The 17,136-nt window shown below is 43.7% G+C and overlaps 1 protein-coding gene and 1 long non-coding RNA gene across 6 annotated transcripts; one reads left to right on the top strand and one right to left on the bottom strand.

The window, feature by feature from the left end:
• Positions 1-32: 32 nt before the first annotated feature.
• Positions 33-1,176, top strand: LOC143694111 (uncharacterized). The gene is made up of 2 exons (XR_013182340.1): positions 33-397; positions 507-1,176. It is a non-coding gene; the product is annotated as an uncharacterized LOC143694111 (long non-coding RNA).
• Positions 978-15,808, bottom strand: HMGXB4 (HMG-box containing 4). 5 transcript variants are annotated; one of them, XM_054630982.2, is made up of 11 exons: positions 15,565-15,808; positions 13,389-13,494; positions 12,680-12,795; positions 11,272-11,347; positions 9,186-10,345; positions 7,918-7,999; positions 7,320-7,384; positions 6,917-7,022; positions 6,150-6,319; positions 4,865-4,987; positions 978-3,279 (listed from the first exon to the last, which is right to left on the bottom strand). In XM_054630982.2, the coding sequence occupies exons 2-11, from the start codon at positions 13,417-13,419 to the stop codon at positions 3,235-3,237; spliced, it is 1,974 nt and encodes a 657-aa protein (XP_054486957.1). In that variant the 5' UTR covers positions 13,420-13,494; positions 15,565-15,808; the 3' UTR covers positions 978-3,234. The 5 variants fall into 5 exon arrangements, with proteins under 5 accessions (XP_054486957.1, XP_077034628.1, XP_077034629.1 ...); XM_077178513.1 differs by lacking the exon at positions 15,565-15,808 and adding an exon at positions 15,102-15,535; XM_077178514.1 differs by lacking the exon at positions 15,565-15,808 and adding an exon at positions 14,993-15,014.
• Positions 15,809-17,136: the final 1,328 nt, after the last annotated feature.

Raw genomic sequence — 17,136 nt, 5'->3', positions numbered from 1 at the left:
ACCGGCCGCCGCCCGGACCGGCCCCGCCGTGCCACGGGCTGAGGGAGGCGCGGGGCGGCCGCGGCTGCCGGGGTAGGGCCGTGTGCAAGCCGACGCGTCCCTGGTCCCGCTGGTCCTCAGCCCCGGGCGCAGGAACCGAGGGGCTCCCGCCGAGAGCCGCCGCCGCTTTCTGCAGCCACGCCGAGCTCGTGCAGGACACCCGCGAGCGTGGGCGATGCCCAAAGCCCGGAGAGCCTGTGGCGATGGGTTTTTAGTTTTCCATAGCCCGGTGTGAGTAGGAAGGACTCCCGATACTCTCAGTAGGAGTTAGGAAGAAATTCTTTACTGTGAGGGTGGTGAGGCACTGGGACAGGTTGCCGAGTTGTGGATGTCCATCCTTGGAAGTCTTCCAGGCCAGGTTGGATGGGGCTTTGAGCAAATTTTTTGTGGAAAGTGTCTCTGTGGCAGGGGTGTTGGAAATGATCTGAGGTCCCTTCCAACCCAAACCATCCTGTGACTCTACCCAGGTGGTTGGCACGTTCTGGGATGTGCTCCTGGCCTAAGCAACTGCCCTGCCCAAGCTGAGGCTGCAATCAACCAACACCCATATCTGGAAAATGGGGACGTGTTAATAACCAGCACAAATCCTGGTCTAACGCTGCCACGCCTGACTTCCTGCATCACACACCTGAGTCCCGTGTACTGGTGTCACCTGAACGCCAGGAAGCTGAACTGAGGTGAGGCAGCAGGGAAGACAAATGCCCTGGTGTTACCTGCAGTGCTCCATGCTACATCTCCCTTCTGGGGGGTCCCAAGCAGTCAGGAACCTGAGTGATAATTTGGGTGACTGGTGTTGCTGGAAACAGTACAGCTTGCCTGCCAAGTGAGTGAGTTTAGGAGGGTTAGGATTGGATGTGTTTTGCTGAGAAACAGTAAATACAAGTAGTAACAACAGCTGCAGAAAACAGCAAATGCCATAAATAAATGACAATACTCCAGAAGTTTTAAAAAAAATTATATTGTAAGTACAGTACAAAAAAGTCTGTGTATAATTGTAATGTAATCTGGACCAAACAGCAAAGAAATAACAAAAATATAAAAACTGCTAAGTCTTGACAAAGTTTCCTTATAGTACCAAATACCACAAGATACAGATTATACAAAGTGTACAAATTTTAATAAAAATACAATACACCAGGGTATGTGTTTTTCACTCTTCAAGAGTTTTCAGTTGTACAGAGGACAAAGCTAAGGTTGATCCCCTTCTGTTTCTTCAAAAGCAGATCTACCCCTTCACCACAATGCTCCCAACTGTGAAGGGCTGGAAAGAACCAGTTATTTTGTGCTGCTCACAACAGCAGATGCTTTAGTGTGGGCCAGGATCTGAAGCAGGACTGGACTGCTTCCTTCCTGGGCCCTTCCTATTTCCAGGCTCACTGGGATTTGTCCTAAGCTGTTAAAACATGTGTTCTGGCCTGGTGGACTGAGAACCTTCTGTGCCTCCTCTGCTGAGAAAACCCCTCACTGCACTGAGAAAAGTTCTGTAAGAGACAGACTACCTTGTACAGGCACATCTGGGGAATACGTGGCAAAGAGGCATGGGGAGAAAAATCCTCCACACCCCAGGATTTAATTTACTTCTGATTTGGGACTCAGCCACAATGAAGGACAGCTCACTTTCAACTGTCCTAAAAAACAGAAGCTAGACTTACTTGGAAGTAAAAAAATGCCTCGTCTCTAATTTTAAAACTTTCCTGTTAGAGAGCTGATAAGGCCTGAGTCAAATGATATTTCAGTTGTTCTGCCCACCTTCACAAGACAGCCTGTTTCTACAAACTCTTAGAATCTTCCTGGTGTTTCTTTACACAATGCCCATGCTTACTACTATACATAGAGTTGATTCCTGCAGGAAGTGAGCTGAGACAAACTTGATTCACATTTTTCACACACTGTTGGCTGAGGGAGGAATTTTTGCTTTTAAATTATGTATATATATATAAATATATACACACACACAGAGAAATATACAGGATAAATTAAAATCTGTTACAGATATTGGTAAAAGTTAAATACATGTGATATGAACACCACATACACATACATACACACAGACAAAAGCCTAAACAGGAATCAAGTGTTCTCCTGCTGCTCCTCTTCCAGAGGAGCAGAAAACCAAACTCCAAGTATGTGGCTGGAAGGAAGGGAAACCAGTCCAATCAACCCACATATGCCTTCCTTGGCCATAACTGCCTCAAACTGGCCACTGGTCGCTGCCTTGCAGCAGCACCACAGCTCCTGCAATAGTGCTGGTGAGAGAGATGGTGGATGAGCCATTTCACAAAACAGGTGCAAGATGGGCAGAAGCAATCCAAGTTTTTCCCATCTGCTTCTCTACTCCTTTCCATCAAAGCAGGCTGACCATGCCGTGGAAAAATCAGCAGGAGGTTCATTCTCTCAAGCCAATGCAATGGGTTGATACATTGTGCTAATAATGATTTGAGTCCACAAGGAAAAAATAAACTTCTTGTCATCTACTTCACTTCAAATACCAGCTAGCAGACCAGCCAGCCAACACTGACAACTTTCAGTTAGTACTGACAGGTGTGGGGGTTGGATAAAGTGACCAAGAGGTGAAAAGCTATCCAGCTTTTCCCTCAAGAAGTGTGTTTTAAACAGAAATAGTTACAAATAGGGCTGGTGAAGAATTCAGTTCTATTCCCTGGTCCAAAATGTATCATCTCTACCTGCCCACAGAATATCAGAATATTTTAGTTTAGGCAGGGACAGCAGGAGATCATCGGGTCCATCCTGCTTAAAGCAAGTCCAACTACAGCAGGCTGCTCATTCGGTTTTTGAATATCATCAAGGAAGGAGAGTCAAGAACCTCTCTGGGCCACCTGTTTCAAAGACCCTTCTCATGGTGACAGCTTTCTTGTTTATATTGAGAAGTTTATTCTCTGTTTGCTTCCCCCACTAAATCTGAATTTAAGGCAAATATCTCAAAAGCTTTCTGAATTCTTCATACAAAATACTTTCACACTGAAGGACATTTCACCCACCGACACAAAAGGGTTTTCTCAGCTTAAGTTCACAACTTTTCATAAAATAGAAGTCAAATAGTTACAATCCTATGTATATACTATACACATATAAAACTTTAAAAGCCTCCACATGGAGCCCCTCAGGAACGTTGGCGTAGTGCACATACACAAGTCAGTTACACAGAGGCTGAGTACATCCTAGGATCCTTTCCCATCAAAGTCCAGGCATGATGTAGGCAATGTTGTCTAGTGTGTTTGACTGGGAAAAGAAATTCGGTGGTTTTTAGTTTCAGGTAATAACTCAACATCTCTGAAAAATGGCACAGGTGAGGGTACTAAGCACAATTACTTGGGTTACAAGTTATCATAGGATGAGACAACCAAAGCTGCCCATTGATCACCTCTAACAGGGTGTCAGATGGCAAAACGAAGTGTCTTTCAGTTTTTCTTGGAAAACGTAACAGAATTCTGAGAGTAGGAATCCTTCTCATGCCCATCAGAAAAAAAGACCCAGCTGTATGTTTTTCAGATGCAGTGTTTCGGTTAGCTCAAGCCCGTGGCTGGACAGCTGAAGGAGGCCTTAGGAGCAGCACCTTTAACTGAGAGATGGAGGAGCTGGATCTGCACCAGTTGTGATTCTAGAATTTAGCAATGCCATCTACTGTCTCAAATATAAATTGCAACACAACTGCTGGGGTTTATCTGTGTCTCAGAACACCACTGTTGTTATGTACCTGACTGTGAAAATCAGATTTATTATCAGCTTCTGAACAGGGCTTTCCAGAAGTGAAGCATAGCTGCCATAATTCACCTAAAGCTCCATTGCTCCTTGTAACAATAAGTTGATCGAGTTTCTAATAAACGCACCACTGCTCATGTGGCGTCACTGCTCTGAATAAACTTGGCAAGCAGGAAGGAAAAAAAGCATCAGGTTTTCCATGGCTTATGATGGGAACACCCCACTGACTCAGCTTTTGTGCATAGAGCCAGTTTGTGGGTGTTCACAGACTAAATTTTCAACTTTTTTCCTGTTTTGACAGTCCACTCTTGTAATGAATAAACGTTTGGGCTGCCCTATTATGACATGTCAATTCATATCCCATTTTCGTTGCCCCCTTTGCCAGATTTGTTTTTAATCTCTTAAGTTTTGCAGACTGTAGTTTTTTTATTTTTGCTCCTCTCCTTTGCTGCTTTATTCATGTCTCCTGTAGGAAGTATGACTCCTGATGGCTGCTGCCATCTTAATCTATGTCCACACCCGGCTACACAGATGCCACAAGCTGTTGCTAAATCAGGGCTCAATATTAAGAGTAGCTTAAAGCAGAAAAGAAACTGTAGTTATGCAGCTCCTTAAGAGAGAGACTATTTTTCCTTTCTCAGAGAAGGTTTCAGCCACTTGTAAAAGGTCCTACACCATCACATTAGGAATCCTGAGATCACAAATTGGTTTTTATGCTACTGAAGGAAAAACAGCTCGTGTGATATAGAGCAGCTTTAAGGTGATTTTATTTTTATGGAAAATTAGAACTTTCAAAAATACTGGTTTACTTTTGTTTTAGATTGATTGACTTCATCATGACTAAAACAGGACCTACCCACGCTGCAATCCATGCTACAAATATTAGGTCAGTTGCCAGTGGGAGAAAAAAAGGTTGCACAATGTTGTACAACGGTAATATCTGTAAGAATTTCAATAAATATTCCTCTATAAAAGCCCATGACCAAGACAAATTTTCTTACTGCATTGGAATTATAGTTATATTACACTGATTAATCAAAAAAGCTCTCTTTGTAATCTACTGAAATTAACAGTGCTAGAAAGAAAATAACCACAAAGAACTCACCAAAACATGTTTTGGGCAGCCATTCAACTCAGGCAGTTGTGTGGTCAGACAAGCCAACGGGCCCAAAGCACAGATGATTGAGTCTAGGAGTACTGACAAACTTCCAGAAACAGCCACCATTCCCTGGTAATGAGGGAAGAAAAAAATTGGATAGGGATGAGTAGTGGAAATTGCACTTCTTTCTCAACTGTATCCACTCTCATGTAGATACTGTATCTTCACCTCCTCCAGTTCACTCTCACTATTTACACAGTAACAAAACTGTGCCTTGTGCTTTGGAGAGACTGTTGGCTCAAAAACTTTAGATTTCAGTAGTCAACAAACTGGTGCAGGATAAAGGTAGGAATCAACAGAAAACACCACAAAGTTGTCAGTTGCATAAAACACTGATTCCACAAATTTTTGTCATATATTTTCTGTGCCATTTTGTACCATCTATTTTGTTAACTACATGAGTCCTAATGACAATAGTTGTTTTATTTTTGAAGGTAAAGAAATGCTAAGCCTGTAACAAATGCTTTAGTCATTGATATACTTTCAGGAAAGTATATCAATGTGTGCTTTTCTGGGCTCTGGTTGTTCCTCCCATGATCTCAAATCAGTCATACCAAAACCAAAATGCAAGAACATTTATTTCACCATTGATAAAATAAGCAAGCATAGTGGGGTGAGATTATCATGCTACTCATAAAACTCAGTGACATTATTTGAGACAAAAATACTTTCTCCTTAGAGGCTGGGCTGAGTTCTCTGTGAATGTGCATTCACAGAGTCACTGTCATTTAATAGCAGGAAGCCATTAAAATGTGACATTATGTTACCAGGTAAGTTGAAATAATTGTAGTCCCTATCCAAAGCACTGGCAATTGGATACCGCCAGAAAACTAGAGGACATGCAAGAAACTTCCTGGGAAAGGGTCATAATTCTGTAAAAAGTAGAACAGTAACAGAATCTGACCCCAGACTGACTAAATAGTAAGGAAGTACCAAATCAAAGGTGAACTTACAGCAAGAAAAGACTGAAGAGTTTGCTGAACTACAAACTGGTCTCAAAGACTAGAGCTGCAAAGCACCCGTCTTTCACTGCTGCCTACTGTTTACTGAGGCCTTTTATTTCACTGAAAATAAAGAGCGATGCATCAAAGAAACAGGGCATGCCACCTCTAGTTTCTCTTCCTAACAGAAAACCACTGGTTAAACTTTTAAGAAAATAAAACAATCATCTCCCTGAATGTATCGTGTGGATTACAGGACATCACTGTGACATTGCTGGTTACAAGCTCACCTCTGTTTCCTGCAGTCTGTGTCCAATGAGGCTCAGAGATTCACCCAGTAACTGTAAATGTGCAGCTACATCAATGGGATCCGTCTCAGGGGCTTTGGCTGGTGAGGAAGGCACCACCATGGTGCTGGTGGGGGATTTTTTGTGAGGAGAAACCACTCCTGTTGGAGAAGCTGGAAAACATACTAATTAAAATTCCATATTCCTTGCTTTCACTCTTTTACTCACAAGCCTATTTAGTTACTGAAGTTCAAATCTCATAGGCATGAGGTGCTTGAATAGTTCTGTTACCCCGGTCCCATAGTCTCTGGACTCTTGAAATTTTTTTTACATGTACAGAACCTGTCTACCTCAGCTGAATGCAGCTGGGGAGATTTGGTATCAGAGATGCTAAACCAAGAACAACCCATCTTCTATCTAGCAGCAAACTAATCCCACTAGAACCTCATTTCTGCCTCTTCTTCTTTTACATTTCAATCCTTAAACTGCCAAAACCAATACCATTCTATGAATCAGACATGGAAATCTTTATGAAAAATGCTGGCATCACTCTCACTTTCACAGAAAAATTGATTTGACTAGTGATTTAAATGTCATGCTTTAAACATGATTTAAATGTCATGTGAGAAAGCAGGTAAGGAGGTGAAGCAAGTAAGGACCTTTGTTTTTTATTCTACAGGCAACACTACCTTCCCCAAGGTAAAGAATTTGTCTTAAAAAATTTGTCTCGTCCAAGAAAAGAGATGAGACAAATAAAGTGCAACAATTACCTTTCATTTTTGGAGCACCATCTGAAGATGATGCCTTTCTCTTCACAGTGGTAGCCTCTGCTTTATTCTGCTTGTGTTGGAGATACTGAGCTTTCTGTTTCCAGGTCTGTAGTTACCATGGTAAGAAAAGAAAGATTCATAACATTAGGTAATTTTGTTACCTGATGCCAGGACCTGGAGGCAGAATGATGTTACATAGCTAGGAGGTGAAGCAATCCCACGAGAACAAAATGAATGCTTTTATGTTTGCAAGGGCAAGATTTCCATACTTTCCACCTTTACATGCTTTAAGGATATAGGTAACATATTTCAAGGCATTGTGGCAATGCTGCCACCACATTCTTCATCTAAGCACCTAGTTCACAGAAATAATTTTCCAGAAACATCTGACAGAAACACTCACCAACTTATCCTTCTCAGGTAGCTGCTTCCACACTTCTGCCAGTTTTTTACTTAGCTCTCCAAAATCTGGCAGAAAGAAAAGAAAAGAAAAAGAAAAGAAAAGAAAAGAAAAGAAAAGAAAAGAAAAGAGAAATGTTTAAAACAAATTTGATCATAAAATCCTGGGAGAACATAGGAAATTTACCGGCCCCTCCACACACATTTAGGAAGCAAGCCATTCTACAACTGCAACTCTCCACACTGTCCTAAAAATATGCATTCCTGTTACTCTTTAAAATAAAAAAAAAAAAAAGCTGATAGCAGGAAGATGAAGTCACAGTGTATTCAGGGGAAAGTGACAACAATGAAGGTAATTCTTTAAGTAAATAAAAAGTTAGCAAGTTCTTTACCTAGATTCACAACTTGGTTAAAATAAAATTATAATACAACCACGAAATCCACTCCTAGCCCCTTTGCCATCTCTTATTCTAAATAACATTGGCAGATTCTTTGCATTATGTCAAAATTAAGAAGTTGGTCTGAAATGGAGACAATATGTTCTGCTAATTAATCTGACTGGCGTAAAATCAAGAGAAGAGAAGGCTGGATTATTCCCTTACCTATTCCAGGATGCTCAGACACAATATTTGTACGATATTCCTTACAGAACACTTGATAAGCAGACATGTTTTTCTTCTTTGGCTAGTCAGAAGAAGAAAGGAAACAAAGATTTTTAATTATGATGAGACCTTCTCCAATTTAGTAGGAATTTGGCATTTATTAAAGTCTTAAAGAAAGATATGATACTTAGGTCAGAAAACTTAAAAAGCAGTCCTTTACATCTCCTGGCTGAATTTAGTCTTTATGAAAGCACAGGAATCAGCCAGAAACAGTCTTAGTACAAGGCTTATCTTGCAAAACTCAACAAACTACTATTCTAAATTAAGGATCAACATACAACTTTGGTAATGTATTTCAGTTTTAAAACCTATAATAAAACCCAGTATCTGTTATTCTATTCACAGTACCTATTATAGATCTGTCAAAAGGATTAAGTCCTCATGATAATGTTTTGTTCCATTCCTTGCATCCTTACAAAGTACTTCCATTTGGCAGGAAAAGAGACTGTGCAGTACATTGACAGCAAAGGTATTGCAATTGCTGAGCTATGATCAGGGAAAAATTCCAAAACAGAATAGGATAATGGCTGAAGAGATTTGGGCTCTGTCTGTCCATTTCCTCATACAAAGCATTATTTCTCTAGCTGAACATGCACAAGCTCTTTTTCCCCATTTACTTACACAGCTACAGTTATCTCATTTGTAAACTCGTTCACATGCTAGCTACCACTTCTGCTACTCATATCTTTATGCAGTAACCATGGAAAACTGAATGTCTAGGACAGGACAAAACTGGGAACATAGTAGTCTATTAGAATTAGAATTTCATTTGAATACAGGAGTAAATGGGTAAATATCTTCAATTTTCAAGTAACAGCTTGATTCCTTTTTACAGGAACTTTGATCACTAGTCCAGAAGTCTGCCTGGGAATAGCTAGAGACAGTCACATTAGAAAAAGATGCAGATGTACTTGGTACATGACCCACACCAAGCAAAATTAAGTATAACTTTCCCAGAGAACCTCTACTGGCTAAAGACTGTCTGTACCACAAAGCCAGAAGAGCTAGAAGAACATATATTCCTTCTGCTACACACAGAAATCACAGTGGCTGACACATTTTTCCAATTATGCTTCAGTTAAACCATTGATAATTGGTATCAGTTATCCTTTGTTTCAATTTAACATGCCTTTGTAATGGAGTGCCTAATTCAACATTACTCACCACCCAATTTCTATTTTCTGAAAAGAAATTCAAATTTTCCTTACTTTGTCTCTTTCTCTTTCCTTTTCTCTTTCCTTTTCTTTTTCTCTTTCTTTTTCTTTTTCCTTTTCTCGTTCCTTTTCTTTTTCTTTTTCCTTTTCTTTTTCTCTTTCCTTCTCCTTCTCTCTTTCCTTTTCTTTTTCTCTTTCCTTCTCCTTCTCTCTTTCCTTTTCTTTTTCTCTTTCCTTCTCCTTCTCTCTTTCCTTTTCTCTTTCCTTTTCCTTTTCCCATTTCTCAGACTTGTCCTTCTCCCTGTCTTCCTTTTTCCTCCTCTTCTCGCCTTGACCATCTGAGTGAAAAACAGCAGGAGGAGGTGGAGGGACACCATAGGGGGTACTGGCAGGTGGTGGTGACACTCTTACTTCTGCTACCGCCACAGGAGAGTGCCCAGAACTCTTTTTAGACTTGGAGTGCTTCTTCTCTCTGTGTTTCTCCTTATCCTTTTTTTTCTTACTTTTTTTGGACTTCTTCTTCTTCTTGATTTCCCGGTAGGAGTCATCTATCACCAGCTCTCCAGCCTCCAACTCTCCACCAGAGGAAGAACCAGATTCTGGTGGTGCCTCCATACCTGAAACCTCGTACTCACTTCCATGGCCCTCTGAATGAAGGGAGGTGTCAGCACCAAAACTCTCAGAAGGCGGATGTGAGTCTGGAGGTGTTTTGTGCTTTTTCCGGGATGACTTCAGGAAGCTCTGCAGGTCGTGCCCCAGCAGGAATGAGCCTTGCTCATCTCGAGCTGATTTCTTTGAAGATTTCTTTGCAGCTGCTGGTGCTGAAGAGTAGGATAAAGAATCATCATCTGCTGCACTACTTTTTTCTTTTGGTGAAAGGATGAGCTTCATCTTCAAGCCATCAGGTTCACGAAGTGTAAGTGTCTCCGTGTTCACGTAAAGAGGTTTCATTTTTTTAGATTTGTGGGAGCTGCTGTCATCCACTGAGTGCTCCCCACTGCTCCCACTCAGCTTCTTCTTGGGATGCTCCTTTCTGCTTTCAGAATGGCCAGAGGAAGAATGAGATGATTTTTCAGAGGTCCTCTTTGAAGACTTTGAGCTTGTGGCTAAAGGTGAGTTGATAGTCTTAAGTAAATCCATGGTTGTATCAGCTGAGGATGGGCTAGAAGCTGCTTTTTTCTTCTTTTTTGATGGTAGATCCAAAGGCGAGACACCTGAAAAAGATCAAAAGAAATGTACATTGAGATGATTCCCTTAAAGATGGAAAGGAAGGGAAGTGAGAATCCTGTGGGCCTTCCAATTACAGGTGACAGATTTACATCCTGGCTTAAAAAGAACCACAGCCATCTCAGCACAGCCTTACTGACACAATTCAGAGGCTGTGACATCTGAGCTGGTCAAATAATTTAAGGAAGGGAGAGACTGCAGGGAAGTTCTTGAAGTTTTGTGAAACTCCATTTGTGACTTATGAAATATAATATTTTGATGAAAATACACCTAACTGAAATTACACCTCAAGTGCACAGTTTTTGTGACATTTTTAGCCAAGGTGAAACCAATGAGTTGAAAATATGAGCTTTTTCATTCTGGAGACAGATTTTGATGAAAGATGAGATTTCAGTTTGGCTTTCTCCTTCTACTGGACCAATAATAAATCCTAAATATGTTAAGCTTCTATGAGCTGAATTGTTACTTTCCGGCCAACTTATTAATTGTGAGACTACCTGAACCGAGAAGCATTTCTTTTTTAATCTCAGACATTCTATTTTTTTAAATCCAGAGGAAGTTATATTACCTGTAAGTATAATTAGTTTTCAATGCAATCGGTAAACAAGAAAAACAAATGTCAAATGTGAAGGCATGAGTTAGCAAACTACAACTTATCAATGAAAAAGGGATGGAAGATCTCTACCCCCTACCATGGCAATTTGTTAAGCCAGACTCTGAAAATTTAATTCCCTAATCTTCTGCTGTCTGGTGCTGATCAGTGTCAGGTTTCTGATTAGCTGTTCTAATGCAGGTTGATGTATTCTCCTTCTATAAAATACTAACCACAAAGCTTGATGACACTGGTTTAAGAGCTTCCTTTCCTTAAAGTCATGATCTGTTAGCCCCTTCTCCTGCTTGATTACTTCCTTACCTCTGTAGCAGAACTCATCGGAGGAATGCTTTCTCTTCTTTTTGTGAGCTTCTGTCCCTGGAAAAAACTCACTGTCCTGGAATAAGAAGAAAAAAATTGCTGTCAAAAAGGAGGGAAATAATATCAGAGTCACATGGACTATTAACAGATAAAAATTTATAGGAGGTATCAAGGGTTATTTGTACTGCTGTAACATCAAGGATCTCTAGGTATGAACCAGTATCATCTTTCTAGATGCTAAAAGAAAACCTACTCTGTCCCCCAGAGCACACAGTGTAGGTTTAAAGTAAGATGAAACACATGTTACAGATAGGTGGGAGAATACAAAAATATCATTAGTCAGGATTGGTTTCAGCACAATGGTCACCTAATTGACATAGAGCTTTCTGTAGGCACGGCAGCACAACAGGGCTCCAAGGACACTGAAAGACAGATCTCTGCAGGGAGACCCCCAAGAGAGAGGAGCAACATAAAAGAAAAAGCAAATTTGCAGAGTGTTGAAATATGGGCAATGCAAGCCATCACTTGAAGATCAGCTGATAAACTGATAAAAGACTGACATCTACCCTTTAATAAAGCTAAGAAATAACTTCAGATACATAGACTATCGAGCCTTGAAAACAAAGGAGAGCAGTTCATGCTTACTATGCTGAAAAAGAAGTAACAGGAGGTACAAAGAGGTGACAACTAGAATGATGGGACAAAAATTTGTCCTTAATATGCCATGTCACCTAATTATTATCTGTGGTTTGATCAATTTATGAAATAGAAATTGAAGTTCCTCTAAAGAATTCCAACCACAGGGTAGAAGATTTTAATTTTAAAACAAAATTTGCTTTTGAGATGAAAAAAACCCCAAATCACTAGATAGCCACCTCTGAGCTAACAGCAGAAATTGTAGCTCAAAGAGGAAAGAAGTTTTTGAAGAAACTTAAGTTGCCACTATGTGATTTCAAGAGTTAAGGGCCCAAAGAGGTAAATAGGGCAAGTTTATTCTTCTCAAGAGCTATTGTTTCAGGCTGTCTGCAGAATCAGGAAGACAACAGTGCATCAGTTAATATTCTGTCCATCCTTTGCTGGCTATTTCCATAACCATATTTTTAAAAATGTGTGTAAGAAGTTATTAAGAGCATTTTCTTACTTGCAAGGTATGTCCCATCAACACAGGGACAACACTCCTACTACCTCATTTTCTGAGGCCAAAAAAATTGGAATCAGGGATTGATTCCCTCCTTTTCTCCAGGAAAGTTACTGAACAATACAGGACATGATTAGCTGCTCTTGTTGTCTTCTACATGCATTTCTAAATAAAAAACAAATCAAAAAAAAGGAAAAGAAACCCATCCCATCCCATCACTACCTTTATGCATATCCATACACCCTGAACCTTTTCTCTGAGGGTTTCTACCTGAGTTGCTGTCTCGTCCTCGTCTTGCAGAAGATCCTTGTACGAGCGCTTTTTCTCTCGCTGTATCCTGCCAGGTGCCAGCCCGTCGTCAACACTTCGGTGACTCTCTAGGGACTCTGATTTATGGGAAATGGGAAAAAAGGAAGAAATGAAATACCACATTAAGGAACGACAGACAAGTGGACCAGTCATAAAATAAGCTAACAGAGGATACTGGCACAGAGTGATGCACAAAACCCAACAAGCACGGAGACCTGAAAGGTAACAGTCTGTACTGTCTGACCAGAGGGATGGGGCTTGGTGCTCTAACACAATCATTCCAGATCCAATCTCTAATGCCTGTATGTTCCTTCCTAAAGACAAGTGGATCTAGAAATGTTGCCATGACTAAATGTATCATTATCCCCTGTCCCATTGACTTGTCAGGGAGAAGAAAGGCTGCAGTGGCAGAGTTCCCAATCAGGGTGTCTGCAGAGGAAATACCACCCATTTCTCTCTCAAGTTCTAATCCCAGTATTTTACACCTGAAAGTCAAGGGCTTGGGATCCTCCGGTAACTTGGCCAGGTTAAATTTAAGGGCTCCACAGCACCCTAACTTCTTTCCCACTCTGACTGCATGGCCTGGCAATGGCTGCAAAGGGCACCCTTCAAAAAAAATTATTTGTTGATTCTTTTTGCAAATCCCTCTGATATTATGAAGCAGTCATACCTTCTTTCTTCTTGGCGCCATCATAAGCCATGGTGGTCCTGCAGGAGCCTGTGAATGAGCTGCCACGTCTGGGCTCCTTCCCCCGTTCCCATCTATAGGAAAAGGTCTGAGAAACAGAGAATGAAAATAACCCTCCCACAAAGAAGAAGCACTATGTAAATGGGGAAACTTTCTCTGAACCAAATAAGGATTCTTTGGGAGACAGTGGGAAAGGAAATGAGTGGTCACTCTTCAGGCTTGATAGATTTGGGTGTATTAATCAAAATGGATATTGCATTATTCTAAATATAGAAAATGCCACCCTTTCTTATAAAATATCTGAATCACTGAACTAATTTATTTACAAAAATAGAAAGAGGGTGAGAAGACAACTGAGTTTGATTTTCATGACACACAAAACTGCACCCTGTGTCAAAGCCATTTTTTGTCAGGAGCCAAAGAGTGGGATGTTTAAAGAGATTTCAAACCCTTGAGTCTCAGATGAAGTGAAGGAAAAGAAGGGACCAGGCAGAAGGAATTAAATTACAAAATAATTATTGGGGTTTTTTTTTGTTGTGGGTGTTGTTTTTTTTTTTTTTTTTTTTTTACTAGAGGATCACACATTTTGTATTAGAGGTGTGTATCCTCCTGATGTGCTTCCCAATGCTACCACTGCAGCCATTCTGAATGCCAGCCTGGGAGAGGGGATGAGCACTCCTTTTAGCTAGGCCTGCAGCAACCCAACCTCTACCCCCCAGGTTTCAGGCCTCCTCTAAGGGAGCCACTGTGCCAGCTAGAGGCATGCAGCAGGACAGTGCTACTGTGGAATGGCCACACTCTGGTTCTCTCAGAGCAAGCAGCTTTTGTTCCTCAGCCAGTGACCAGCTTAGCAAGATCAACATTCTGCTCCTATGGGATTAATCCAATGGCTGCCAGCTGCCTTTGTGTGTTTGTGTGTACGTGCACATGTGTAAACACCCAGGTGCAAACACCATGCAGCCTGTTCATCCCAGCTGCCATGGTAATCTCACCACACTGAAGCTACACGGGAATACTCTGGGAGCAGGGAACTGGTGCTTGTACATCCCCCACGCAACTCGATTTTATAAACAACTGGCTGAGGCTGACAATGTACAACTCATTCATCCTACAGTCGTTACTTAACAGATGCAACAAAGTCTCAACTAAATCAGGCTTGTGGGTACACACGAGATGCTTCTGTTTAAATTCATAGGAATACATGCTATTTCTTCGGGTTTTGAGAAAATACCCACTGCTGAATGTCAAGACAGTGTTCTGACCATTATATATTGCTGGTAGCAAACACAAGGATTCCACCTAAACACAAGAGCACTGCCTATGTACATGCAGAGAACACTGCACTCAGCAATAAAAAAGAGCATCTTGCCACTTGTGGGCTAGTGATCTTAAACCAGACGTTTTCAACATTTTGTGCTGTTTGTTTGTCAGACAGACTTCACTGAGAGGACACACAACACCAGAGTATTGTGCTCAAGACAGAAAGGGTCTAATATAGATACTGCTCTGCAAAACAAAGCTGAAGACATTCATTCATGAATGGATGACATGGAGAGCCTAAGATTTCTTTGTGCCTACATGCATACCTTTTAGTCTCTTTTTAGATCTTATCTGCTTGGCAAGGACAAAGCTTGGTAGATACTGCCCAAAGGTGCTCACAGCCCAGACCTCCAATCCGGCAAATACAAAACATACCCTTAACCACTCTCATCTTGTAAACCTCACTTAGGTTCCCCTGCTTCAAATTCCCGGGTTTCAGCAGCGATGGCACAGGCTCAGCGGGGAAGCTCTCCCTGCACGTCTCCCTCTCCTTAGCGCACATGCCTGCGGGTTCAAGGCCTAGCCTGGCTCTTCTGCAGCCCCGGGGTTCCGCACGGAGCCCCGGTCCTCGGTCCCGGTGCCGGCTGGCTGTGGAGGCGGCTCCCTCACCCCGTGCCGCCAGCGCCCCGGGCCGGGGCCGTCAGGGCAGGCGGCACCGCCGGCAGCTCCGCGCGCAGCCGAGGGCGCCAACCCCGGCACCGGCCCCTCCGCGGGCACGGACCGGCGCCCGGCCCGTCCTGCGCATGCGCCCCGACACCCCCGGAGCCCGGGCCCCGTCACCGCCGCCTCCGTTCAAAGCGGGATCGTCCGCCCCGCTCCCGCCCGCGCGTCCCCTCACCCGAGCGGGCTCCAGCCTCACGTCAGCCCGCGGCTCTGCCCCTGCAGCAGGCCCGGGCGTGCCCCGACTGCGGGGCCGCCCAGCGGCGACAAGGCCCGCCGGCGCCAAGCCGCGGCCGCAGGGTGGGGACGAACGGCGGCCGCCTCACTCGGCCCCGCCGCTTCCCGCCGCGCCGCCGCCTGCGGCCGCCATCTTGGACAGGGAGACAAGGGACCCGCGCCAGCGCCGGCCAGCCGAGCGCCGAGCGCCTCCAACGCGGCACCCGCGGGGCGGGGCGCCGGCTTGCCGAGCTCATCGATGAGCAGCGCGTCCCCACTTGGCCGAGCGACACACGGGGGACACACGGGGACAAACACGGGGGATATCTGTGCCCGGCTCCGACCCCACCACCACCTGTGCAGGGGTGCCCACGTTCGCCCTAGCTTGGCACAGCCTCCTCTTGGTGTGTGTGGGCGCTGCGCGGTCCCGGCACAGCTTCCCCTCGTGTGTCCGTGCCCGTAGGAGGCTGAGCTGGCTGGGCTCGCAGCCCGGGCTGGCTGTTGGCCGCTTGTTGCTGCCGCGGTGGGTCAGTGGGAAAGGGTGAAATCCTGTTATTAAACATTAAAAAGCCTGCACTTTCGTGAGATTAGTCGCGCACACACATGAATGGGCCCATCTCCCTTCAGACTGATTCCCCGAGGAGCTGCAGTGCACAGCTGGGGCAGCGATAAGCGCGACTGCACAGCCCACTCGGGACTAATGCCCGCGAAGGCATCGCCCACCCCTCGCACCCGTTCTTATCGATTGCCCAAAGGTGGCAGCCAAGAGAAAGGCAAATTGCCCTCAGCATCTTCTAAAGGGCTCATTCATTATTGCAAAGGCTTCAAGACAGAGGTTAAAAAAAGCTCAGAAAACAGCCAGGTCAGGAAAGAATCCTTTTCCCCGCTCGGTTAGCTCTTCTTCACTCTGACCTGATGGGAGGTTCAACAAACCTCATTTCACCGTCACCTTAAATCTCATCATCTCCACTGATGCAAGAGGAGCCTTTTTATTGAGGTGCCGGCAGACACCCCGTGACTCTGGCAGAGGCTGCTCACAGTCACATGCTGTCTGTCTGCAGACTGCTGCTCCCAGTGCCTGGGTCAGCCCTGACCCACTGCAGACAGGCCATTCCCCGCCCCTACAGACCCGCCTTCTGCTCCTGCTGATGCTTCTGTGTCCTAACCAGTACAGAATGATGACAGTAATTATTTGCAGTCAAGTAAGGCCTAGAGGAATTTGAAGAGAGGCCTATGCCTGTTATGCTGTGTGAAAGTGTAGTTTGATCCAAAGTCAGGGGTACAGCCTGTGCACACAGCTCAGTGTCTGCAAGTGCAGCAGCTGTAACACACCAGGGCCAGCCCCCAGGCTGAGCACAAAGCCCGTGCTGATGTTCTCAGGCATGTACACGTGTGCTACTGGCAAAACCAAAATCACTCCTTGCCCTCCAGACCATAACTGAAGGAGGAATCACCACGGCAGACAAGTGCCTCTGCACATTTATGACCAGGATCTTGCCAGAGCTGAACCTGACATGACCTACTCCTTTACTTT

The sequence above is a fragment of the Agelaius phoeniceus genome, chromosome 5 (assembly GCF_051311805.1).
Source record: "Agelaius phoeniceus isolate bAgePho1 chromosome 5, bAgePho1.hap1, whole genome shotgun sequence".
Taxonomy (NCBI): Eukaryota; Metazoa; Chordata; class Aves; order Passeriformes; family Icteridae; genus Agelaius; species Agelaius phoeniceus.
This window is presented reverse-complemented; position numbering and strand designations above follow the sequence as displayed.

What these genes read in the sequence shown, in the direction of transcription:
- HMGXB4 (XM_054630982.2), bottom strand. Translation starts at nt 13,419, where the DNA reads ATGGCTTATGATGGCGCCAAGAAGAAAGAAG. An exon ending in CGATGAGTTCTGCTACAGAG is followed by an intron (nt 10,346 to 11,271) that starts GTAAGGAAGTAA and finishes GATCTTTTTCAG; the next exon opens with GTGTCTCGCCTTTGGATCTA. An exon ending in TACCTGAGAAGGATAAGTTG is followed by an intron (nt 7,023 to 7,319) that starts GTGAGTGTTTCT and finishes TGGTAACTACAG; the next exon opens with ACCTGGAAACAGAAAGCTCA.